The 25,581-nt window shown below is 41.9% G+C and overlaps 1 protein-coding gene across 1 annotated transcript in view; it reads right to left on the bottom strand.

The window, feature by feature from the left end:
- Window positions 1–1,187: 1,187 nt before the first annotated feature.
- LOC121879817 (probable glutamate receptor) overlaps window positions 1,188–25,581 on the bottom strand; it is a 46,299-nt gene continuing 21,905 nt past the window's right edge. Inside the window, exons 5-14 of the mRNA XM_042386610.1 lie at window positions 22,649–22,872; window positions 22,378–22,506; window positions 18,300–18,413; window positions 17,583–17,673; window positions 4,054–4,357; window positions 2,693–2,907; window positions 2,354–2,534; window positions 1,870–1,969; window positions 1,619–1,748; window positions 1,188–1,377 (exon numbers count right to left, since the gene is read on the bottom strand). Of these exons, the coding sequence (XP_042242544.1) occupies window positions 1,288–1,377; window positions 1,619–1,748; window positions 1,870–1,969; window positions 2,354–2,534; window positions 2,693–2,907; window positions 4,054–4,357; window positions 17,583–17,673; window positions 18,300–18,413; window positions 22,378–22,506; window positions 22,649–22,872 (1,578 nt within the window). The 3' untranslated portion in view covers window positions 1,188–1,287. The remainder of the gene's footprint in view (window positions 1,378–1,618; window positions 1,749–1,869; window positions 1,970–2,353; window positions 2,535–2,692; window positions 2,908–4,053; window positions 4,358–17,582; window positions 17,674–18,299; window positions 18,414–22,377; window positions 22,507–22,648; window positions 22,873–25,581) is intronic.

The raw sequence follows: 25,581 nt of genomic DNA on the forward strand, positions 1-25,581 counted from the left end.
GGCCAATCACTCGTGACTCAGTCGCCCTCTGCTCATCCGACGTTGACTCCATAATTATAGACGATGAAGGCCTCTTTCAGTGCTGGAAAGAGCACTACCACTCACTGCTCAACCAAAACACTGATGTGGATGTCCTGACTACCCAGCATGTCCCTCATCATCCAGAGCTGATCCACCTCACCTATCCTCCATCCTAGGATGAGGTAGCTACTGCCATCAAACTGATGAAAAATAACAAAGCCTCAGGGCCTGATGGAATCTCAACGGAGGTGTATGAAGCAGTAGGACCTCTGCTTACCAGCCGTCTCCACTCTCTCCCGAAGGCTGAAAATATATATTGGACGTAAATGACTTATTACATACATTGGTGGTTTAACAAAAGCCTTCATTAGAGAAAGGTGAAGGAACAAACAGTGAACATACAGTTTAATGTTTACAGTGGAGGTCACGTAGATCATGTACACTGAAGTGTTGAACAGCAGACACCTAGTGTAGTAACTCCCTCACACATGGTGTTATGAGGGACTTGACATGGTGTAGCAATTCCCTCACAGATGGTGTTATGAGGGGCATCTCATGGTGTAGTAATTCCCTCACAGATGGTGTTATGAGGGGCTTGACGTGGTGTAGTAATTCCCTCACAGACGGTGTTTGTGTTTGTGCGTGTGTGTGTGTGTGTGTGTGTGTGTTTGTGTGTGTGTGTGTGTGTGTGTGTGTGTGTGTCTTGTGTGTGTTTTTTGTTGTTTACGGATGTAATCAATAATAATAATAATAATAATAATAATAATAATAATAATAATAATAATAATAATAATAATAATAATAATAATAATAATAATAATAATAATAATAATAATAATAATAAAAGAGTGAGAAACAATATACAGTATGTATGTTGTGTTGTCAAAGTAAGAGAAACAACTGAGACCCTGCAAATGTGTTTAAATGAGGCAGAAAGTCAGGCAGTAGTACCTCCCTGTTTGGTAGCTGCCTACTACCTACTACCAGTGTGAGTGTGTGTCATACAAAGCTTTTTCTCATATATTATTAATGAAAGTTTTAATGGTCACTTCACTGTGTGACGATATATTTCTATTCAGGTTATTATACAATGACAGAAACTACCAGAGTAGGAAACTAGAGACCCAGTACTATTTTGGACATCTAGAAATTAATAAAACATTTTGAAGCTTCCACTATTTATTGTTCTTGAATCAAGAAGACTCTGTCGTGTTTTGTACAGCGCAAAACATGTCATTGAGTTGTTTGTTCATTACATGAGGCGTTTTATACTGGAAAAATACGATGTACGATGATCTCGAGGCAAAATATAAGAGCGCTGAGAGTCAGTCCGGTGACTGGGAGCACAAACATCCCCTGGAGTGTGGAGAAGAGCGCTAGATTTAAATAACATTCTTACCATAAATAAACGAATTATTATTATTATTATTATTATTATTATTATTATTATTATTATTATTATTATTATAAGTAGTAGTAGTATAGTAGTAATAGTAGTAGTTCCTGTTGCATTCAATAATTAATATTATTGTTACTATTACGGTGATGATCATTGTTGTTTTATTTTTTAAAATAGAGTATATTATAAATATATTACCCAAAGGTTGTCCACGGAGAGAGAGGTGCTGACAGTGATCTTAGTCGGAGGGAAGGAACACGTTGTGAAGTTTGGTATTCGTTGTTTAATCCACTGGTAGTACAGCCCAGCTTCAGTTATTGTCATGACCCTGTAGAAGAGGAAGATAAATTGATAGATAGACATAATTTCCATAGGGTTGTTAGAACCTTTAATTTGAAAAATATACTGTAGTTCCTTTATGTGCACCGTGACTGATAGATTTTGTGTACATTCTACTTATCGCCGGAACCAGAGGACTGTTCTTTTGACCAATGGGAGCTAAGACAGATGGCAGCAGCCTCTCTCTCGACAAGTAGAAGTCACAACGACCTACGGGAGGTACAGGTGTATTAGTATAGTATTAACTGCAACCGGCAACTGAACTATGATTACATACACGCACACATAACTTATTGTGTATATAAAAATATGAAAATTTTAATGTTAGGTTAGATACAGTATATATATATATATATATATATATATATATATATATATATATATATATATATATATATATATATATATATATACAGAGGAGGGTGAGATCAAGTCCACCCTCCTCTAAATATATACACCTTGTATATACTTCTCCTTAGTCTGTAACATTAAAATTTTCATATTTTTATATACACAATAAGCTGCACAAAGACAAATCAAACATATATGATTTCATATAGGTCACAAGTTTACATCTGAGGGAGAAGTTGGAACCTGTTTTTGATATGTCTCGGCTAATAATCATGCTCATGAGGATCTCGATGTCTATAAGAACGTGGTCGCCTCGCCTCACCAGGGTGTCGGCGCTGTGGAAGAACTCAAACAGTGTCTGGTACTTGATGCCTCCCCTTGACTCCGTTTCGGCCACTTCACGGTATATCCCAGACTCCACTGACTTTGGAAATGCAGAAGTTCTTGTTGAAATCACAAAACAACCTAGAGTCAATTTCAAATGGACATTTTCTATTCAGCTACAACACATTAATACCTGCACCTAAGCCTTATTAATATATGCCTACTTATATAATGACAGATACCTACAAGTGCTCGTACCTTGATATATTCAATATTCTTTGAGCCGCGATGCCAAATCATAGTTGTCGAGGGGCTGTCTAAAAGGTCACGAAGGGTTTGGTATGGCTGTTCGATGTGTCTTACTGCTAGTACGGACATGAGAGTCCCGGCGTAGCTCTTGACCAGCACGAGTGACATTAACATCCAAACAGCGAACACAAGACGCCTCCACCACCATCCAGACACCATGTAGTCTGTGGCACCGATGTAATAATAATAATAATAATAATAATAATAATAATAATAATAATAATAATAATAATAATAATAATAATAATAATAATAATAATAATAATAATAATAATAATAATAATAATAATAATAATAATAATAATAATAATAATAATAATAATAATAATAATAATAATAATAATAATAATAATAATAATAATAATAATAATAATAATAATAATAATAATAATAATAATAATAATAATAACAATAATAATAATAATAATAACATTTCTTAAACCTATGGTTATCATAAGGACTCTCGATTATGTGCAACAATAATTATCATAAAAAAAATGTAAAGGAACTTTTATTTTGGGTTGGGATAGTCACCTTAAATGCTTGTTGAAAATTTAAGTGACAAGGGTTTTCTTGAAACACATTGTTAGAGTGTTTTTATATGTTATTTTTGTAACACTTACGTCTATTAGGAGTTCATATAGATAACCTCTGGCCTTGCTGTGAGCGAGGAGTTAGGCAAAATATGATTTATCTTAAACTGTGGTAGCCAACCCTCAGATATGAGGACGGTACTCTAATACATTTATTGAGCTGCAGTGCTCTTTCCTATCCCAAGTTGAAGAAGTGAAGGCGACTGTGCAGTCCCGGTCGTGTTGCCTCAGTGTGTACCGAAGGCTTAGTATGCCACATTGTTCCAAACGGGCAGTCATTTCTATGGAACCTAAATTCACCTCCACTTCACGAAAATCAATACGACACGGTAGAATTAATATTAAGTTGTGCTGTTAGTGCTAAGAGACTTAAACTTATCTGGGTTTGCATTATCGCATTAAGAAGCAAGACAACTTTGTACGAAATAAGTTAAATGTCGCCCCGGGCAAATTAAGAAAATAATCATGATTCGTCACATAATTGTATTAGTTTACAATGGCTCTGATGATCGAACCGCTCAATAAAAAGTCTGGAGGCGAAAGAACAATCGTCTAGTACAAATTCAGCAAGCTTGGTAATGTGGGATGAAGGGGTAAGACAGACGCTAGTGATTACTGGTGTCACTGTCATAGGATATAGTTCACAGGGAAATACATCCTTCGTGAGATCCATATGTGTCAAGCACAAGTGCTCACTGGCAAGGACCTAAGACTTACCTTGCTGCAGTAAGATACGAAATAAACTGAAGGAATTCGATGTCCAGTTGTCATGTTTATAGTCGTTTCGAGAGAATGACGAAGACAAGAGGAACATCAAGGCTGATAACATCAGCAGTGTCGTCAGGATGGCCACCCACACTAGCGGCGCCAGAGGTGCCAACAGGAAGCCCCACGGGTCGATTTCTGGCCGCCCTCGACTAGCGAGGATCCTTGAGTATTGTATAGTTAGTGGCATGGTAAAGTCCACCACTTCAGCTCGTGCAGCAGACAGACTCAGTGGGCCAAGAGCAAAATCTGCTTTCTGGGTATGTAAAAAAAAATTAAAAGAAAAAAGAGACAATAAGTTGCAGTATATTGTAACAGTATATTGTAAGAACAATATGATATATTTGTACAATTTTAACATGGAACCATGAATGGTAGTCAAAGTGAGACAGGTCCACTTCTGTTATTCCATTTTAAAGCAAGTCTACGGACGTGGCGCATCCTCATTCAACTACTAAGTTTAATTTCAACAGTTTATTACACATTATAGAAAAGGTGTCCTAGTGCTGTCATTAGATATGTTCCACTTCTTCGGAAAGAAATAATTCAGGAATTCTCGGCATTGTTTCTTTCATATGTACAGTACAGCTAGCTCCACTCTCGCGCTTACCACTTAGCAGTGCCAATCCTCTCTTTCACTGAGGTGTGAACCTCGAACTCTAAAGTGCGAATTCGAAGGAAGCATTTGCTAGTGAACGGGGTGGGGGGAGGGCGGGGGGGACGTCAAGGTATGTGTCTTTTTGTGGGGAGGGGAGACGGAGTACTGCTTCGAATTCACACTGTAGTTCAGGATTCACATCTCAGGGAGAGAGAGAATGGGCAACGTTATGTGGTAAACACGAGAATGGAGCCAATTGTACAAACAAAGTTATTTGGGCTTAAAAAGAGCACACTTGATGCAAGTTTAAGTGATCCTAACTTACTATAATTTAGGAATAGGTTAGGTTTTGTTATGAGGAAGTGAATGACGCCTGAAATGAAGGAATAAATTTGATCATATTAACACTACTTTCAGTATAGTTATAACAATAATGATAAATAGTTTACCTTGTTCTGCACGAAATTTTATCGGATGAGTATAATTAAATGTAAGATAATTATACAAAAAGATTGGGAAATATTTAAGTGGTGTATACAGTAAATTAGGGGAGAAAACACAATGGGGGTAACTGGACTGGCGTCTGTATCACACGGGTACAGAAGATTATATTACTACATATATTGCTTTTAGGATAATACTAACACAAACACACTCATAAAATTCGAATTGAAAATTGGCCACCCTGTAAATCCCACAGACTGCAGTAACACTCTTCTTACAACAGTCGGGTTTTGTTTTTTTTAGATGAAGGGACAAGGCTAAGAAGCCCCACCCTTGCTTGCAGCTCATTGGCTGATAAATAATGTTTAATTACTATTGATATATCTTAAATTAATCCTTATATAACCGATAAAGATACTGGCTCTTAACACACTTGAGTGCCAGTAGGAAGTTGCTCAGAACAACGCTATGAGAATCATTGTCAAGGCACCAATATGGTCAATGATTGAAAACCTGCACATGGAAACAGATCTCACATCTCTCCGATCCAGAGCACAACGATTAACAGCGAGCTCCACAACACAATTGATTACCAGAGCACGGGAAAGTGACTCATAAGAGCCCTGAACCTTGACATGGCTATTGTGTGCAGCTGATACAGTAAATCGACTGGGATTGAAATATAATCCTTAGTAAAGGCTCTGACACAATAAGTCCAGATTACAGTATTCCAGCACCATGGGAGTCACCGCCAGCAATCTACAACATTCTAAAATCTGGGACAAGTAAGGCTGACTGGAACACACACGAGCTCCGACAGGTAGCAGAAAGACACATGAAGGCTGTAACACCGCACAATAGTATAGTGTATTACACAGACGGTTCCGTAGAATCCAGCAATACGAAGGCAGGAGAAGCCTTCACCATAAAAGGGGGTGGCATGGTCCTTTAGATTTAGAGAACTTCAGATGGATGCTCCACTTCACAATTTGAGCTACCTGCCCTACGTGGAGCCCAACGACACGCTCCCATAACAGTGATACACGCTGACTCTCGATTTGATATTGAAGCACTAAAGTGCAAAGACCCTAGAGACAACTTTCATCGTATAACATCCGTTGTTGGTCTACTGCAAGAGTTGAGACGACAAGATCGGATATTTATCATTAACTGGGTGCCCAGTCATGTGGGAATCTCAGGGAATGAACGAGCTGACGATGCTGCCAGGGCTGCTCTTGGACAGCGAGACATTGAGATGGACATCCCACCCTGTCAGGAGCAGATAAAAAAGACCACAATAACACGAATTGCCCAGTGGAAAATAGACAAACAAAAGATTAGCACCAGAATCACGACAGGCCAGGTGGTATTATCTGGTCATGAATTATAAAATTATGTGAGACCACCACTCATGAAGGATATGACAAGATAGGAAGAAGTACGCTTCACCGACTGAGATTGGGCTACCCATGCAAATGGGAAATGGGTGTACGAGTAGCAGCAGAGGAACTCACATGTAAGACCTGTGACAGAGAAGCAGAAAACATACTGCAGCACTATTTCATAGTGTCCTGAAACACAATTAGTTAGGAGAAACTTGCAACATTCTGTCACAACAGAGAAGATTGCCAAAAGATTAACCACTAACCAGTCTCAAGAAACTACGGTTTCTTACCAATCATCCACCACCCCCATGCTACTGGGGAGATGTATAGTTATATACTCGAAAAGTATGCTGGAGTTTTCCTAGCAGGAGGTGGACCAGCATACTAACTTAAGGTCTGCGTAGGTAACATTCCTACAAAAGAAAAGGGCTCACTTTAATGCCGAATTTAATAAACTATTTTGGTGAGGAGACCGTAAAGGTGATCTAAATAAAAGTGGTTATATTTGGGGTAAATAAGAGATCTCAGTTCAGCTAAGCGGCTCTTCCACCAAGCATGCTACCTCCTCCTAGCGTTCATCTTAAACGACACCTTTACGCGGATATGTGGTGTTTATACTTGATTCTACTCTTTATCAAAAAGTCATTATTATCTGTTGCTGTATATTTTTGGTGTCATAAGTTATGATTAGTGAAGAGCTTGCGGCGATTGTCTTCTCCGAAAGCGTACATTTGTTTGTGATTTCGACAGTAAATATTCTACATCTAAAAAAAAATTACACTCATATCTTGAAAGTTAATGTTTTCGAGCAGTATCCTTTCGTTCGCTCGTTCCGTTTGTTTGTTGGCCGTCAGAATCTATGGTCATTACTGCCATAGTAGGGTGTGTCATAGGAGGGAAGATCAGCTAAAACTAATGGCCCATCACTTTTTTGGTAGGTTTTAGTGTATATAAACAGAAAATAATTTCAGTTTCAATATTTTGCAACCTTTTGCTAGGTAAATTTTAGCGTGAAATTTATCGAAAATCTAACGTACAGCTGCATTAGTGCATTACAATTAAATAGTGAACATTGCTTTCTGACTTCATTCTTTAACAACCCAACTAACAATATTTTTTTCTGTTTCAGATTCTGATACATTTATAAGTTGATAATATTTGCGATGGCTGCTTGTGTCAGGACGAGGAACCAAAAATCCAGCCATCTCAGTCACTATCTTGGGTCTGGGAGAGAGCTCCTGAAGTCGGAGTTGCCTACATTGAGAGATGCTTTGAGATACGGTGTTTTAATCAGGCAAATCAGTGAAGAGAACCAAAGAACTTACACAAACAAAGACATTGCCAGTGATATGACCAAAGCTGTCTTGGCACAGTACACTCTGGCTAACGCTCAGTTCAAGCCTCCAGTCATAACAAGTCAGAAGATGATTAGTGAGAGACTGCTAGCCAGTTGGGAAAAGGCAAGAGATATCTCTCTTGGGAGAGGAAAACCTGCAGTTAAGGACAGCTTTGCCAAGCAACTGGACCAGTTATTTGACATAATTACTTGCAAGTGCCCAATTGTTCTCTGTCTGAGTTTGGATGCGATCGTGACTGTAAATCCGAGGCCTACATCTCCTGTATTTGCAAGCGTGAACTGAAGATTCCTGTGATCGAACTGGCATTTGTCAAAGCACAGAGAGAGAAGACTGGCAGTATAGGGGCTCTCATGATTTCTAGCCAAGATATTCCGGAGTCCAAGAGACAGGAGGCTGCCACAGAGAGACAGAAGAGGAGAAGAGTTGCCGAGGAAAAGAGACTTGAGAAGGCCCAGGGTGAGGTAAAAAAGGCCGATGATTGGAGTCAAGCTGATTCAGAGTTTAATGACTTCCCATGGCTGATCCGAGTGCTGACCAGGAGAATGGTGACTTTGTCCCTAACCCAGAAAATAATGATCCCAAACCTTCCAGGCATAAGATTCGAAATAGGAAAGATATCCCGAGCATAGCTCTGGCCAGCATGCGACACCACACTGGTCTCAGAGAAACTGCAGAGATAGCAACAGCTGCCTGGGTTGACGGTGGTTTGATAACACCTGATGATGTTCACCTGGTGATAGATCATAACACAAAGTAAGGAGAGCTCAGGAGAAACTTGTCAGTAACCTAGAAGAGGAGTTTGATAAGGGATAAGAGAAAATGGAATCAATTGTTTGTTCTTTGATGGGAGAAGGGATGACACTAAAGTGTTCATGAAAGTTGGAGATTCTGACAAGTTGTTCCCTGCCATGGTGAAGGAGGAACACTACTCCTGCTGCAGTGAACCAGGAGGGAAGCATTTGTGGCATTTCACTCCAGAGAAAGATGACATCAGGAAACCAGCTGAGATAGTGGCAGATAACATTGTGAACTGGCTCAGAGAGAGGAACGTAGACCGGACCCTGCAGGCCATTGGAGGGGACAGCACCAACACGAACACAGGGTGGCAAGGGGGGGTCATACAGTGGATAGAGCGGAAGATTGGGAGGAAGCTGGTCTGGATTGTTTGTGACCTCCACACCAACGAGTTGCCACTCAGACATCTGATCCAGGAGCTGGATGGCAAGACTCTTTCAAACAACAGATGGTCTGGTCCTCTTGGCAAGATGCTGGACTTTGCCACTGAGTTAGAAATAAATCCGAGCTTTGAAAAAAAATCACAGTTGGCCCCCTCCACTCGTTGGGGGTTGCACATACTGTCATTGACGACCTGAGTACTGACCAGTACTATGGTTACATGAGTTGCAGTGCCATCAAAACTGGGGTCATGCCTGATAGACTTACTTACCTGCAGATAGGTCCAGTCTCACATTCTAGGTGGCTCACAACGGCTCTCAGGTTCTGCAGAATTTGGGTCGCTCATCATAAACTGAAAAGGAACCAGCTTCACAACCTGAGACTTATTGTCCAATTCATCGTGAGTGTCTACTTGTCAAATTGGTTCAACACCAAGGTCAAGTCATCGTTCTCCGAAGGTCCGAGGCATGTTCTCTTCCAGCTTGAGCTCCTGAGGGTCCACGTGGAAGGATTCAGATTGTGGAGCAATTTGGCAGGAGATCTTCCTCAGGCCATGCTCATCCCGAGCAGTTCTGCAGACAATGCTCTGCAGTAAGGATGAGAAGAAAGTGGCAGTCCAAAAAAAAAAAGATCTTGGATATGAGACTTATGAGAGGATCTGGGCATGTGAATCAGTTGGTGACGATTCCTTTGGGGTCAGGAGAAGACTCCCTGAAGTCAATCTAGGTGCAAAGACCCTCACTGATCTCATAGATCTGGATAACATCAGGCCAACGTGAGCCCCTCTTACCTGCAGCCTCACCAATGTTCAAGTCAGAGCTTTCCTGGACAACCCCATGCATGTCCCTGCCTGGCCCTCGCACACCCAGAGTATAGAGCGTTGTGTACAGCAAGTGAGCGAGGCCAGCAGTCACGTGTACAGCCAGGAGAGGAGGGAAGGCTACATCCGAGCTCAGGTGGTCAGCAGGAGGTGATGAGTAGAAACAGAAGCAAGAAAGACATGTTCTCTATGGTGTGCAGCAACACCGGGTCGTAGTAGTAAAACCGGTTTTTGTATTTGATGATTTTGTTTTCTAAAGGAATATTAAATTTAATAAATGTGTCAAGATCATTCGTTTCACTATTCTGGATCATTTTCATCCTAATAAATTAACCTGATACATTTACTTTACTTTAAATAAGCTATTTAGTGGTGTTGGTAAAAGGGTGGGAATACTGAATTTTCATAAGATTTCAAGTTAAAATTTACCTAGCAAAAAATAAAAACTTTTCAAATCTGAAGATATCACATGATTCTGCACATAGAACTACATCATTAATACCATGGGCCGATTTTTCAAACGCAAAAAAAAAAAATTCGCCTCCGTATGAGACACCCTACTGCCATAGTCTTGTTCTTTTGATTTCTTCCTTTTATTCTTCTTGGGTCTTTTCTGCTCTTCCTAGTTTTCTTCTTTCTGATCTTCTGTTGTTGTAATGAATCGTAAAAGTCGATAAACTCTGTAAGTCTTACCGCTAATATAGCTGGTTCTTGTTGTCCTTCTTTGTATTCTTTTCTTCTGTCTTGCTTGGTTCTTGTATCTTCTTTCTTCACTACAGAGAGAGCCTCCTTGTAACTCAGTTGTTTCTTATTTCGTTGCTTGGCTACCCTCCACTTGAGACACTCACGGTCGGAGGACGAGTGAGGGCACGCCACAAGCTGCGCATTTCTTGTTGGCCGTCGAGCACGAGGTGTGGTAGTCCCGGACGTGGCGCAGACCTCCCGAGCCCGGCACTTCTTTGCAGGACGTCCATTGCAATGACAATGGCAGCACCTGGTAGGTTTTTGTATGTACGTTTTCACTGGGACGCTTTTCTTTTTAAATTTTAGGTGGGGCTCAAGGCACAGCTAGGCATGAGAGGTTAGAGAAGTCAAAACAGAAAGACGTTGGGGGGAAAGGTTGGAAAAGGAAATTAATGAATTAAACAGAGGGGGACGACTCTCCTTGTTTTACATATTACAGAGTTTGGTGGCTAACTAAGCTAACCTAGGATTTAGAATGAAGTTACACAATGGTTATTTTGGTTGGCAATGACTAGTTTGAGTTTACAATTACATGTTTATTAAAATTTTATTACTGTATTGCGTTATGGACTCACTAGATTGTGGCTTGTTAAATGTGATCTTATATCATCTGAGTTTTATTCTAAGGTGGATCACTGTGGCGGACATAGATGGATCGCGGGTTGGGCTGTTGTAGTGCGGGCAGACTCCGTGGCCACCAGGCATGAGGTCGCCCTCTGTTGATGTCTTCCCCACGTAGCTGGTCTGGGCTGTAAGGGTCGTCCAGGAGCTTGTCCCAAACCTTCTTCCCTAGGCGATGGAGCCTGACGTTAAGGGCCTCCATCTTATTTCTGAGGTGGATGGTTTCCACTGTCTTCGGTAGGGTGGCTCTTGGCCACCTGGTGACCTCAAACACATATTTTGGAAGCTATGAAGTTGTTGTAATCTGGTCTTCCCGAGCGTGACGAGTGGGACATGTGGGTACTCCAACGCCTTGTATAGATGGACTTGTATCTTTTTAGGCATCAGTTTAAAATGTTTTAATGTGATGTCAGGGACTTTGACTTTTTTTAATTTGTTCTTCACTGGGACGTGATGCCCATCCGAGAGATACTGAGGCCGAGCAACCTGCCTTGTTTAGAGTACTCAATCACTTCGCTGTCGATCATCAATGGGCCTGCTTGAATTTGGCTATGTGTTTGACCTCGAATTTTGTTTTTTTTGTGAGATAAGCTTGCTAGTACACTTGCTATTAGACCTCAAATGATATCACCTTAGGTTGGAACCTAGGAGGTGACAGGGCCAAATTTTAATGCATCTAGACTAAACTAGGCTGCAATTAGCAGTTGAAGAAAACGGGAAACTTGAGAGATTGGGTACCAACGCAGAAGGGCTCCACACTGCTTGCTCGGTGCTAAGGCATACCCGACTTTGTTTTAGGGGTCGTCAATCCTTTCTGCCCTCCTTCAGTAGTTAGATGTACCAGACTCTTTTCCTGCTTCAGCTTCATCTCGCATTATGGTTAGTGTCTGATGTCTTCCCGCACACTTTGTGCATTTTTACGTCTGTAGTAGGCCAGAATGTCTTATTTCTTTGTAATTTGGGAGGGGGGAGTGTTGTTTTTCTCGGTTCTGGCTGGTGAACTGTGTCGGTGCCCTCCAGCCTTTAGCCATTTTCAGGCTTTCTGCTTTTTCCTGTTTACGTGTTGAACCCCCCTCCCCCCCTTTTCTACACATGCGGTGCTGAATTCACCCCAAGGGCGTTCCTTCCTTGGTTACTTTTTCCCTCGTCTTCTGCCCTGGAGTTCAAATTTTCACACGTGAGTGGCCCTCCGAGTGTGCAGGCTGCTGTCACCTACCCCTCCTTCCCGTGCCTTGTAGCCATGTGCTCTAGTTTCCGAGCTTGTGCCTCTTCCTCCTCTTTGACCATTTTTTGGGTGTGCGTCTTTGGTCTTCCCCCCTTTCCCTTTATTTAAGTGTGTTTATTTTGTTCGTTCCACATCTCTCTCACTCAGAGGCCATTTTTTTTCAGGTGCTTCAGTTCTGAGTGGAAGTGTGGAGAGGCTTCATTTGCTCTCCATTCCCACCGCTTTATTTTCTTCCACCATATGTTCTTTCCTCGCCCTGACCACGCACAGTGTCTGTTCTCTGAGTCGTTGTCTGTCTCGGGGGTGTTTCTCGGAAAGGCTTCGAATTTCCCACCCTACATTTCCATTCTTCCTCTTCCTATGTTTGTGTTTTCTCTCGTCCAGGCCCACGCATCGATAATCAGTTTCGTTGTCTGGCTTTGGTTTTGTGACATGGAGAGGTGTCTGTAGTCCCGCCTTCCTCCCTGCTCCATTGCTTTATTTCTCCTGTTTGTTGTTCATACCACAGCCCCAGACGGTGCCGTGCTCAGCCCCTAAGTGTTCGGCCAGGTTCCGATAGGATGGCCACTCTGTCTGTTCAGCCCACGCCCCCCCAATCCCCCCTCCCCCCCCGCGTGGACGCCGACAGATTCGACCCGAGTAGCTGTACGTTGTGCTCTGAGTGGGTGGCGGTGCTACTTCATGATGCGACCGGAGATGTGGACACTTCCCACATCTTCTGGCAACAGCTTCGGCACCGCTGGGTAGCAGCCTTCAGTTCCGCCAGACATATGGGCACCACCCTTTCCTGGAGGGACCAGGATCTACGCTCCCAGTTTCGGATGTATCACCACCGAGGCCCCTCGGGGAGACACCACTCTACCAAGGACCCCCAGCAGAGGTCCCCCCTCCCGCTTCCCAATCAGCCACCACAAAACCCACCCCTTCCTGCCCTGGGGCTTCGGGCTCTCCGCAGCTCCCCCCCCCCTCGCCCTTCCGGGAGTCAAGTGCTCACTCCTCTTTCAGTAGCCACCGTCACCACTCCGGGAGTAAAAAACAAATTAATGTAGCTTAATCTAAGAATAAATAAAATTAAAATGGTCCTGCGTGTGCTCACTGCTCTCCTTACATCCTAGCACCCTCTTTCCTGTGGAATATAGTAAGTGCACTAGCAAGCTCATCTCACTAAAATAAGAACTTTGAAGCTTGCTGAAAAGATTAATTTTGGTGAATGAGCAAAGCTAGTGCACACACTTAATCCCGCCCTTCCTTCAGCTCCATCCCCTGCTCTTCCTGATGTAGGTTTTGAATAGGAACGATCCCTGAAACAAAGTCAGGTACGCCGTAGCATGGCACAAGCAGTAAGGAGCCCTTCTGCCCAGGTACCCATTCTCTAATAACTGAATTAGTTGCCATACTCACAGCTATTAAATTCATTGAGACCACTGTCACTGACATTCTCATCATCACTGCCTCTCTATCCTCACTACCTGCCCTTGACACCCTCAACTCAAGTTGTCACGCGCGTGTCTCTGAAGCCAGACACAAATATGCGCACCTTGTTGACCGGGGTGTCAAGGTCAAACTGTTGTGGATCCCCTCTCACATAGGCCTCAAAAAACATGACAGAGTTGATACCCTCGCCAAACTCGCGTCTAACAAAGACACCGTTGAATACAATTAGGGTCTGTCAAAAAGAACCCTTAAATCTGTAATTAGGAAAAAACTTAGATGAATTTGACGCAAGTAGACAAGTGCAAACAGGCACTAGTCGATCCATAGTTTACCATGATGAGATGTATCAAGCGAAACATGTTATGGAGCAAGTAACAAGATCACTAGATTACAAGATGTTGTAACCGCTAGATTAAGGTTAGGATATAAGTACCTCTGGCAGTATGTTCCTCAAGCAGATGTAAACAAGACTAATTGCAAAGTGTTTGGCCAGACATTTAGCCACACACTTGAACACTACGTCCTCGACTGTGTGAAGATAGAACCTTTTAGGGACAGGTCCAAGCACACTGTGTGTGAAATGGCACAACACTTCATCTCTAATGGCAAGATAGCCGACATATTAAGATTGTATCCACTTTTTTGCACTTAGATAACTATATCAGTTCTCATGTATATAACCAAATACACAATGTGCTTGAATATTTCTCACGCAAATGTGAATAACAGAGTGTGTGGCCAAACATACTGCCTCACACGCCTGTACTCACGCATTTGTGAATAAGTTACCCATTATGTATAGAACTAAACAAGTAATGTAATTGAAATACTGTGTAAACTTCAATGCCATAATATCCTGACCACGGGGGTTAATTATTATGACCCGTTGTAAACTCTACCCTGTAATCCTTTTGCGCTACCGCTCACAGGATGAGTGTGGGGTGCACAATAAAGTGGCCACTGTAAGCGGCAAAATCAAATCAAGTCAATCTTAAGTTTCCCGTTTTTTTCAACTGCTAATTCCCACCTGGGGAAATATCTTATGAGGTCTAGTAACAAGTGCACTAGCCTCGCTCACTCACCAAAAAAAAAAGGCTTTTCAACAAGCTTCAAAGACCCTATTATCTTCCATTTCTTTTCATACCCTGAGATATCCTCTATTGCATGAGCAAGTGATTCTCACCATCCTTGCAGTGGACCTTCCTGAGCAGGTAACGATCTGTGTTACATTATCGGCATTCATGACGTATTCGCTGCTGACGGTTGGGGGTGGCAGGTCAGCCATGTAGAGCATGGAAAGAGTTGGTGAGAGACAAGAGCTCTGAGGACTACCTCTCGAGAGTGAGAATTCCTCCCACTATGCTCTTGTATCTTGATTTTGGCTCTGCAGTCCGAAATGAAGTTGTATAGCAGGCGCGTCAGGTGTTCGGGTAGCCCCAGTTGTATGATCTTATACCGCAGACCCGCGTGCCAAACCTTGTCAAATGCCTTGCTGATGTCCCTCAACACTAAGCTGCACTGCAGGCAGCAAGTCATGGCGTTGGCGATCTGCTCGTAGTCCTGGGCTATGGCGATGGGTGTGCCTCGGTACTACCTGAAGCTGAACTGACGGGGATTATGCAGATACATTTGCAACCGCTTGTTTACTAGTTATTCGACGATTTGGCTGGTACCTCCAGTAGCGATATCAGTCGAAAGTTTTCTACTTTGTTTGGAGGCTTCCCTGCTTTTGGTATGAGGCGGATAATGGCGATTTTGAACATCTTAGGGAAGTATCCAGAGGCGAGGCAGGCATTGCATATATGAGCAAGTCTCTCAATCATGTTGTCGGGAAGTTGGACGAGGATCTTCTTGTTTTTGTGGCTTTTGTAGATATATGAGACGAATATTGCTGTAATATGTAACTGTACTATTTACCATTATTGATTTAGGTCTCTGTATTATATGTATTATAATCATACTCCCTTTTGTCACAAGTGATAGTTCAGACTTTGGGCACATGCGCGCTGTACGCGCATGCGCAGATAGAGATACCCGGAGAGATTCCAAGACAGGACGCTGTTTCCCCTGTCTTAACTCCTTTTGTGTGTTTGTCCCAGAAATAGAACTTACGAACTTGACATCAGTGTGTTTCCTTCACCCCTGATTATAAGGATCACCTGAGTCTCTCCCACAGCTTTGTCCAGGTGACTTGCTTTTAAACCCTTTAATGACGGATGACACATCTGCAGGAACTATGTGCTCCGTCGGGTAGATGTCATGCGCCAGTCTAATGAAGTCAGGCCATGCGAGCGGCTGGAGCAGGTGCTGATGGTCCTGCAACTGACCTAAAATGTGCCCCTTAAACTCCCAGTCGAAGCCCTCGTTCTCCTGTTCACTAATGGTAAAATTCTTTCGCAAATATCGTCGATGTAATTGTTCTTGATTTTCCTCCTCGAATATTTTCTCGTTGCTTTGGTGGAGCAGGTAAGGGACCGTATTAAAGGAGGAACCCCTCAGTCGCTTGACCCCCTTCCAGAAGACAGCAGAGTCGCTGTAGTTGTTGGCTGCCTCCCACACCAAGGCGGCCCACTTTTGTTCATGTAGACGTTTGCTCTCGTGCTGGATATCCGACTGTAGCTCTCGGTACTAATCCCTCAGCTCATGGGTCCACCTGCAGATACTAGCTAGCTGTCTCACGTGATCGTACTGGACACTGAGCTACCTCAGCTGGTGTCTAGTGTGAAGGTAGGGAATGGTCCTGTGGGTGGTGGTCAGGATGTTGTTGACCATCTCTGTCTTCACATCAGTGTACCATTGCTCGACCGCGTCGTCAATGTCATTGGGGCTGGCCCCTTCCAGAATTCTCCCCTGCTCGAGACCGAGAAACTCCTTGAAGGAGTCCCAGTCTGCCCATTTGAGGTTTGACCTGATTTTGGTGGGGATCATAATGAGATTGGATGAGAGCGTCACGATGACTTGCAGGTGGTCGCCAGTACTGATGGGTCCGGCAGTAACGTGCCTGTTCAGCACGTCTGATCAATGCTCCACCCCAGTAAAATCTCTTTAGGAAGTTCGTAGAAGAAACCGATCTCGACGGAGATGGCTCCCCCTTCAGGTCTTGAAAGTTCCTTCTGAACGACGATGTTCTCGATCAGTACTTTAATTTCATTGCTGTTCATATATTCTAATTCGGTGTTAGAGACGAGTCCCCACGCCGTATTGTCCCAGAAGTCGATGCGCACCTTAACTGGAACGTCGTTGATGGTCTGGATGTTCTTCAAATGGGCCGGCTGTCCACACTCCGAGAAGGTGACCACAAGGCCTCCACTCGGCAGTCGGACAACCTTCGTAACCCCTCTCTATACTTGAAGTAAAAAAAAAAAAAAATATTCTTCAGTGAGAGGAAGTTTAACTTGTCAGGAGGGGTGGAGAATAGAGGATAGAGCCTCACGGTCTTCATCGGCTCCCAAATGATATGCATGTTTTCTATCGCTGAGGTCTTGTCTCGGAATGGGTATCCTAAGTATATTTTTTGCGACATATTAGCATCAATCAAAGATTATGTATGAGCCAATGAGCTGCAAGGAGAAGGGAGGCTTGTACTGTCAGCAAAAAAAAAACAGAAAACAAACAAACAAACACTATTGTGTGGACTTTTCCATTTCGTCGTGCTTGATGCCTCACCCCCACTTACCTCCCTCACCACCATGCCCATCAAGCCTGACCAGGACCCATCAGTCTGCTTGGAGCCGAAGCTGTTGTCAGGCGGAACCACGTATTTGTGTCTGTTGGATTAATTCATATCCGTCTTATATGCATTGATCAGCTGAAAATGGCTTTGTTCCGGTCATTTTTTATATTAAAACATTTCCTTTGGAAGTTCAAATGTAATTATTACCGAAATATATTTTCATTCACCATCAATGTGGCAACTGATGTATGCTCTCTAAGTTACATGAAATTATATTTTGTAAAATGCTTAAACTGTAAACACAAATAATTCCTTCATGAAACACTCAAGCTTAAATGTAGAACATGTATTCTCGAAATTTTATGTGAGAATCTTGTAGCAGCACCGGTTGTAGTTGTGTTGCCAATTCATTAAAATAATTGTCTTCATTATTTAAGAAAATATACGAAAAATTGGAAGCTTCTCATGATCTTAAATAACGATGAATAGTTTATTATTATAAAATTGCTACTTTTGAATTGTTTAATATTTACCCTGACAATCACCATTACATATAGCCTTACTTCACCAAGTATTACCAGGTAAAATGTTTAGTACGAGAGCGGGATGGGGTGGATACATTTTTGATTGACTGGACCTATCTGGTGTATGTTTTACCCCCAAAAATATGCAAACTTAAATTTTCCTCAGTAAAAGAGTATAAGGATGTATCTAACTTACGTGAAATTTATTGCTTGCGCTAGAAAGTTAATTATGTCGTCCTTCGTACCTCCTTCTGTCTCTCTAAGATGATTTTGATCCACTGCCACTGACAGAGTTGGCTTATGAAGGAATCTGCAACAGATATTAGTCTTGTTTAGTAAAAAAAGTTTCAAAGGGTGTTGTAATATAACTATCTTAGACATGGAATATTTGATTCAGTACGTATACTGATGCCATCCCCCTTCCTCCCTTTCCCCAACACGTTCATTACTGAAGTCCTGATTCAACTTGGAAAGTTAACTAGAAACTTTAAAGAGGATTCATTGGTGTGAATTCCTTGACTGACTACTGTACTGTACTGTACATGGGTTAAAATGCCACGCGACAGTTCTCTTTTCTTCAGTACTTTGTCACCCCCTGAATTACGTTAATTCAGTTAGTTTATTACTGTTTATTTATATATATATATATATATATATATATATATATATATATATATATATATATATATATATATATATATATATATATCATGTAGATCCACAATGAAAACGTGGATAAGATAAATCTTGATAAAATCACATGGAAAAAGGGAAACAACGGAGCACCTTAGCGTTCGTCTTTATTCAAGACATCTTCAGAGGCAACTCAGTTGCCTCTGAAGATGTCTTGAATAAAGACGAACGCTAAGGTGCTCCGTTGTTTCCCTTTTCCAGTGTGATTTTATCATATATATATATATATATATATATATATATATATATATATATATATATATATATATATATATATATATATATATATATATATATATATATATATATATATATATATATATATATATATGTGTGTGTGTGTAACCGGTCGGAATTTACTGGACTTATAATTTCTCACTTGACTTGGGGTTTATTAAAGATTATTAGATGGTAATTGCAGTGGAAGCGCCCCTTTGAGAAAAATCCCGAACCAGCACAAGAGCACTTAAATCTACTAAACAAAATGAATTGTCCGTGACCAGTGGAAGGATAGCGTCTGTGACTGGGATGAATAAGACACACTGTAAAATTTACACTTATATTCTCTCCAACACTACAGACACAATCAATAATGGTACACCAATATGCGCACCTCTTAACCTGAACTTAAAACACTACTCTGGGGAATAAAAGTTATACATGATATTGAAATTATTAGAAACTCAGGCAATGCCTCATTAGAGAACAATAAGTTTAAAGTATTAAGAAATGTTGCTTGCACACATGAAACAGGCCTTAAGGGCTTTCAACAAAATAATATCAACCACTGAGAAAATGGTATTCAAAAATAAGAAATTAATATCTCTACAATGAATAGGCCTTAAGGGCACTCAACAAAATTATATCACCCCAACAGATGCACACTTCCTAACCTAACTTAACCACTACTGTGGGGAACAAAGGTTATACCTGAGATCGGAATTATAAAGAACAATTAGATGCATTAAAGGAATTAAATCACAGTATCACTCTGGTTCCACTTAGTGACACAAACATTCAAAAAACAATACTATCAAAATCATTTAAGAACTATTATTACACATGTCAAGATAATATCAGTAACTGAAAAATGGTATTAACGACACTCAAAAATATTGTCACTATTATTGAGATGTTACTGGGTCCACCAATACCCGTGAACCATGCTTCACCCAACTCAACATACACCCGTAATAAGGGAGATAAAATGTTCCTCTAGGTATCCCCTAGACTCCTGGTCTCAGTGTGTGACCATTTATTTACTCAGATTGCCTCAGTGTACTCTCAGTGCGTCCATGGGCGGGAAGAGAGAACGCCCGCAGGTGACCATGGCCAGTAGGTAATAATTCTAGCTAACCGAGGGCACGTGGTGTTGTGCACCCACGTGGTAAGAACTGATCACCCAATGCTGATGCTGGTCCACTCAAGAGATCCTTTGCTACCCAGCTAACCAGTGACAAGCCTACACTGATCGTTCCAACGGCGACAATCGCCAATCCTCAATCATCAACGGCAGTCTCAAACGGCAGTCAATCTCTTGCAGTCAAGTGGGTTCTGACGGAAACCCTGAAATTGACTCACTGTTAGCTCTTAATAACTTTATCACTGCCCTATCTAACCCCTATCTGAGATCGAATGAGACTTACTTGTTATACTGCAATAGCGCAACACAGGTGACTAGACCACGTGACTATTTCTGTGGACGGACGCGCAGGGATGTCCTGTAGGTCCGATCGCTTTCACGTGACTGAGGACCAGCCAGCCTCGCATCTCTCCAAGGCGCTAGCTTAGGCCTAGTGACATATTTTCTGCCTAACTAATAACTTTCTTGGAACACCCGTAACATTATTCAGACTGGTAAACGATCTACAATAATTTCAAATTCAATAATAGTCCCTGAACTTCATGAATCGCATCATTATTAATTCGGTAAACTACATTCAATATCGCATAGGCCTAGTTCCACAAACTCTCGCACGTAGGGGAGCGCGGTCTTCCCTCAGACGACCTTGAACTCAGCATCGCCAATGGCGCGGCGTTTGAAATTCCACTTAAGTTTCTGAATATTACATACACATATATATATATATATATATATATATATATATATATATATATATATATATATATATATATATATATATATATATATATATATATATATATATATATATATAATATAACTCGCCGTTCTTCTAAATAGGCGACCAGTTGTGACCCATTCGCCTTCAAGTATTGACAATGTACATTCTTAACTGGCATACAGCATCCAGTGTTAGATATACAGTACAATTTGTCCATATGTATCTTACGACAGATCAGTTTAAACTTAACGCACATTGCCTTCTTCCCCTCCTAGCTTTCTTGCGACGTTCTTGAGCACCTTATTCACACGTACATTGTCAGTCACCTTCCACTTTATTTATTTAATTTGGAAGCTCGCCGTATGATTGGCGAACAAACCAGACCTCAGATTTTATGTTTTCTGTATCAGACAAAATTCTTACATTTGGACGTCATTTCTTCCTATTCTTGGTTTTGGTGGGTTCATTAATCTTAAGTCAATGTATAGTTGTTATACTCTCCTCTGTTATCTTAGCACATCCTCATGATACCTACATCTAGTACAGACATCCTTGCATTCACATCCTTTATTCAGGCCCCTGCATTGTTCCACGTGAAAGACACTTAGTCATATCGATGATATAATTTTTATTTACAGCCTTGAAAATTATTTTCTTTTTCCTTTTCATAACTTTTAACCCTTATTCTTCACTTGATTGAGCAGATAGGACAGGGAGGTACTACCGCCTGACAAGATATTGGATAATGTGTTGTCTAATGTTAGACCCTGCTGCCATATGTGACTAAGTCCCAGGTTGATGATCTGACTTTCTGGTTCATTTATACACAATTGCAGGGTTTCAATTGTTTCTCTTACTTTGACAACACTGCATACATATATTGTTTCTCACTCTTGATCTTCTTTTTTTTAAGTTTTGTATTTCCTTATTATTATTATTGATATTATTATTATTATTATTATTATTATTATTATTATTATTATTATTATTATTATTATTATTATTATTATTATTATTATTATTATTATTTCATTATCTTTATTTTATTTAATTTTTTATTGTGAATTGTATTTATTATGAAATATTATTATTATTATTATTATATTTTCGCCCCCCAGGTCCCCGATGTAGGTCAGTGGCCTGTGCCCGGGTGGGCTAATACCCGTAAAAAAAAAGAGAGATAGGAAATATAAATAAAAAAATGTAGGGAAGAGCAAAATAAAAATTAAAATCAATCGTAAATGCATTTCTCCCAGCTCTGTGATGACCAAATTTAAGTTATCATCTTTATATGGTTCGTAACAAGAATATATGAAGAAAACTAACATGGATCGTTAACATTAATATGCAATATACAGTAAATATAATGAAACTTGGTTAAAGCAATACTGCATTTCTTTCACACCTCCCCCCAATAAAAAATAATACAAAGAGCTGTGTAAAGAGACAAAACGTTGTAAAGGGGAAGAACAGAATTCCTCTCTTTTTCCGACTTACTTATAAAACTTGTCAGGGAAGAGTGGGAGATGGGTGGTGAGGGCAAGGCCTTGGTGGGTCGTCCAGGAAGCAACCTTCATAGCCTTGGTTCCCGAGATTGTATAGGGCAAGTGAATGAACACCGAACACCTACATGAGAGGTTTTAAATATTAATTAATCATTCACCTCAATCGTTTGCCTCTTCATGTCACAGGAGATGACTTTCTACAATAATTCATACTCGTCAAATGAAGATTCTCATAGTTCACGAGGCCTCAAACTTTACTATACCTCGTGTCTTCTAAAGTGTCGTCTACAACAAGCAACATGGAGTTGGTCATGGAGAGTAACTTGTGTAGGTGGTGGAGCTCCGGGAGGGGCAGGCGGGTGACGACGAGGAGCCTCGTCGACCACACCAGGAGGCGGCCCTTGAGGGACCACTCGGCGAAGGCGGCGAGGAAGGCTGGGTCGTCGCTCACCACCACCACCGTCACGCACCATGACACCTGCCGCAGCTGTTGACGTCATACAGTAGAAGTTATGTGAGTGACCTACCCGCCTCAGTATTAAGAGTGACCTACCCGCCTCAGTAATAATATAGGTGTGACCTACCCGCTTCAGTAATAATATAGGTGTGACCTACCCGCCTCAGTAGTAATGTGAGAGTGACCTACCCCCCCCCCCCTGTAGTAATATAAGTGTGACGTACCCGCCTCAGTAGTAATGTGAGAGTGACCTACCCACTTCAGTAGTAATGTGAAGCCTCAGGGAGGTGCAGGCCCTTCAGGTCTGGATGCAAACGGTTGGAGAGTCATCCTCAGCACTAATAAGTTTGGCCGCGTAGCAAGTAATCTCTGCACTGCCATTGCCGCCCTTGCAAGAAAGCTAGCAGCCTCGTGCTGCCAATACCTCCATGGTCTGATGGCCTGCCGCCTCATTCCCATGGATAAGAATCCAGGGTGTAGGTCTATAGGGGTGGGGGAAGTGCTGAGGCGGATCATCGGAAAATGCGTAATGGAGGTGGTGAAGGATGATGTCAGGGCAGCAGCAGGGAACCTGCAAGTTTGTGCTGGCCACCAGGCTGGAGGGGAAGCTGCCATTCACGCCATGAGGACGATATTTGAGCAGCGTGATTGTGAGGCTGTTCTCCTGGTTGACCCTTCCAACGCATTCAACATACTTAACCGCAAGGCCGCACTGCACAACATCAAGATCACGTGTCCAAGCTTTGCAATGTATGTTGAAAACACCTATAGGAATCCATCAGACCTCTATAGAGTAACCACCAAGGCTCTAAGATGTGATACTATCATATAGTCAACTGAGGGAACAACGCAGGGGGACCTTGTTGCAATGGCAATGTAAGCAATAGGCCTATCCGTGCTCCAAGGCAAAATAAAATTTGAAACAACCGAGGTCAAGCAAGTGGCGTATGCTGACGACCTTACAGGAGCAGGAAAAGTGGAGGACATCAAAAAGTGGTGGGACTTGGTAACATCATGAAGTCCACAAATAGGGTGCCACCCAAACGCTAGCAAGTCCTTCCCCATTGTGAAACCAGAACATTATGAACGGGCAATGGAGATGTTCGGTGGAAGTGAGGTTAAAATAACAAAGGATGGCCAAAGACACCGAGGCACAGTAATCGGCACGACGAACTTCAAGACCGAGTACATAATGGGAAAGGTGAATGAGTGGATTAGGGAAATCCAAGCTCTGACTGATATTGCTAACACAGAGCCACATGCAGCTTTTGCGGCATTCACTCATGGAGTCAAGCATCGCTGGAACTACCTGATGCGCACTATCCCTGATATTGGACCCCTCCTCCACCCTCTGGAAGAAACTATCAGCGTCAATTTCATTCCCATATTAGTGAAACATCTTCTCTTAACCCCAGCAGAAAGATCACTACCACCAAGATTGGGAAAAATGGGATTGTCCAAACCTGAGGAGAATGCTGCCACCAAACGTCAAAATTCAGTTAAGCTCACGGCAGCCCTCACTGACCACATAATAGCTCAGAACGCAACAGGTGAGGTTGATACCAGTGAAGTAAACAAGTTTCGACGGTCCATTACGACAGAACGACATCATGGCCAAAGTGATAAGTTGCAGCGACTGATGCTGCAAGTACCAGAGAATTTGAAGGAAAAAAGTAGTTATAGCACTGGAGGTGGGCTCCTCGAACTGGTTAACTACGTTACCGATAAGGACAAATGGTTTCAGTCTCAATAAACAAGAATTTACAGATGCCATTTCTCTAAGGTACAGTAGGCCAGTATAAGGTTTGTTCTTCCCAATGCGTGTGTGTCTCTTCCTATGACATCGATCATGCAATGGTGTGCAAGAAAGGGGGCTTCATATGCATGAGGCATGACGAAATAAGGGATCTCACAGCAAATATGTTGAGGAAATCTGTCGTGATGACAGGGTAGAACCGACCCTCCTTCCATTGGACGGTGAGAATTTCCAACATAGGACTTCAAACACATCCAACGAAACCCGTTTTGACGTCAGTGCTCGAGGATTCTGGACGAGGGGACAGTAAGACTTCTTCGACATCAGGATTTTTTATCCCAAGGCAGCATGTCACCGTAACTTAGCTCTCGATGCTGCACACAGGAGAAACGAGAACAGACAAGATAAGGACATACGGGGAGAGAATTCAGAACGTTGATCAAGACAGCTTCACTCCTATGGTGTTCACAGCCTCTTGTGGGATGGAACTAAGTTCAAGATGCTTCTAAGCAGACTCGCGGAGGTGCTATCCGAACAGAAGCAGCAGCCAGAAGTTATGTTACAGCCTGGATTGACTATGAGGCAACAGTCACTCAATGCCCCAAAAATCTGCGGCTCAACTAACACAGCTAAGAGAGCTACTTATGTATTAGGATATTTAATTTTACGGTAATAATGGCGGCGAATGTGTATATTGGGGGAGGCTGGAAGCCAAGTTATTTGAAGAAAAAAATTGTGAGAATTACCTACCCATTTCAGAAGCAATGTGAGAGTGATCTACCCGCCTCAGTAGTAATGTGAGAGTGACCTACCCACCTCAGCAGTAATATAAGTGTGACCTTCCCGCCTCAGTAGTAATGTGAGAGTGACCTACCCTCCTCAGTAGTAATGTGAGAGTGACCTACCCGCCTTAGTAGTAATGTGAGAGTGACCTACCCGCCTCAGTAGTGATATGAGAGTGACCTACCCACCTCAGCAGTAAT

Source organism: Homarus americanus, unplaced genomic scaffold, assembly GCF_018991925.1.
Source record: "Homarus americanus isolate GMGI-L3 unplaced genomic scaffold, GMGI_Hamer_2.0 scaffold13662, whole genome shotgun sequence".
Taxonomy (NCBI): domain Eukaryota; kingdom Metazoa; phylum Arthropoda; class Malacostraca; order Decapoda; family Nephropidae; genus Homarus; species Homarus americanus.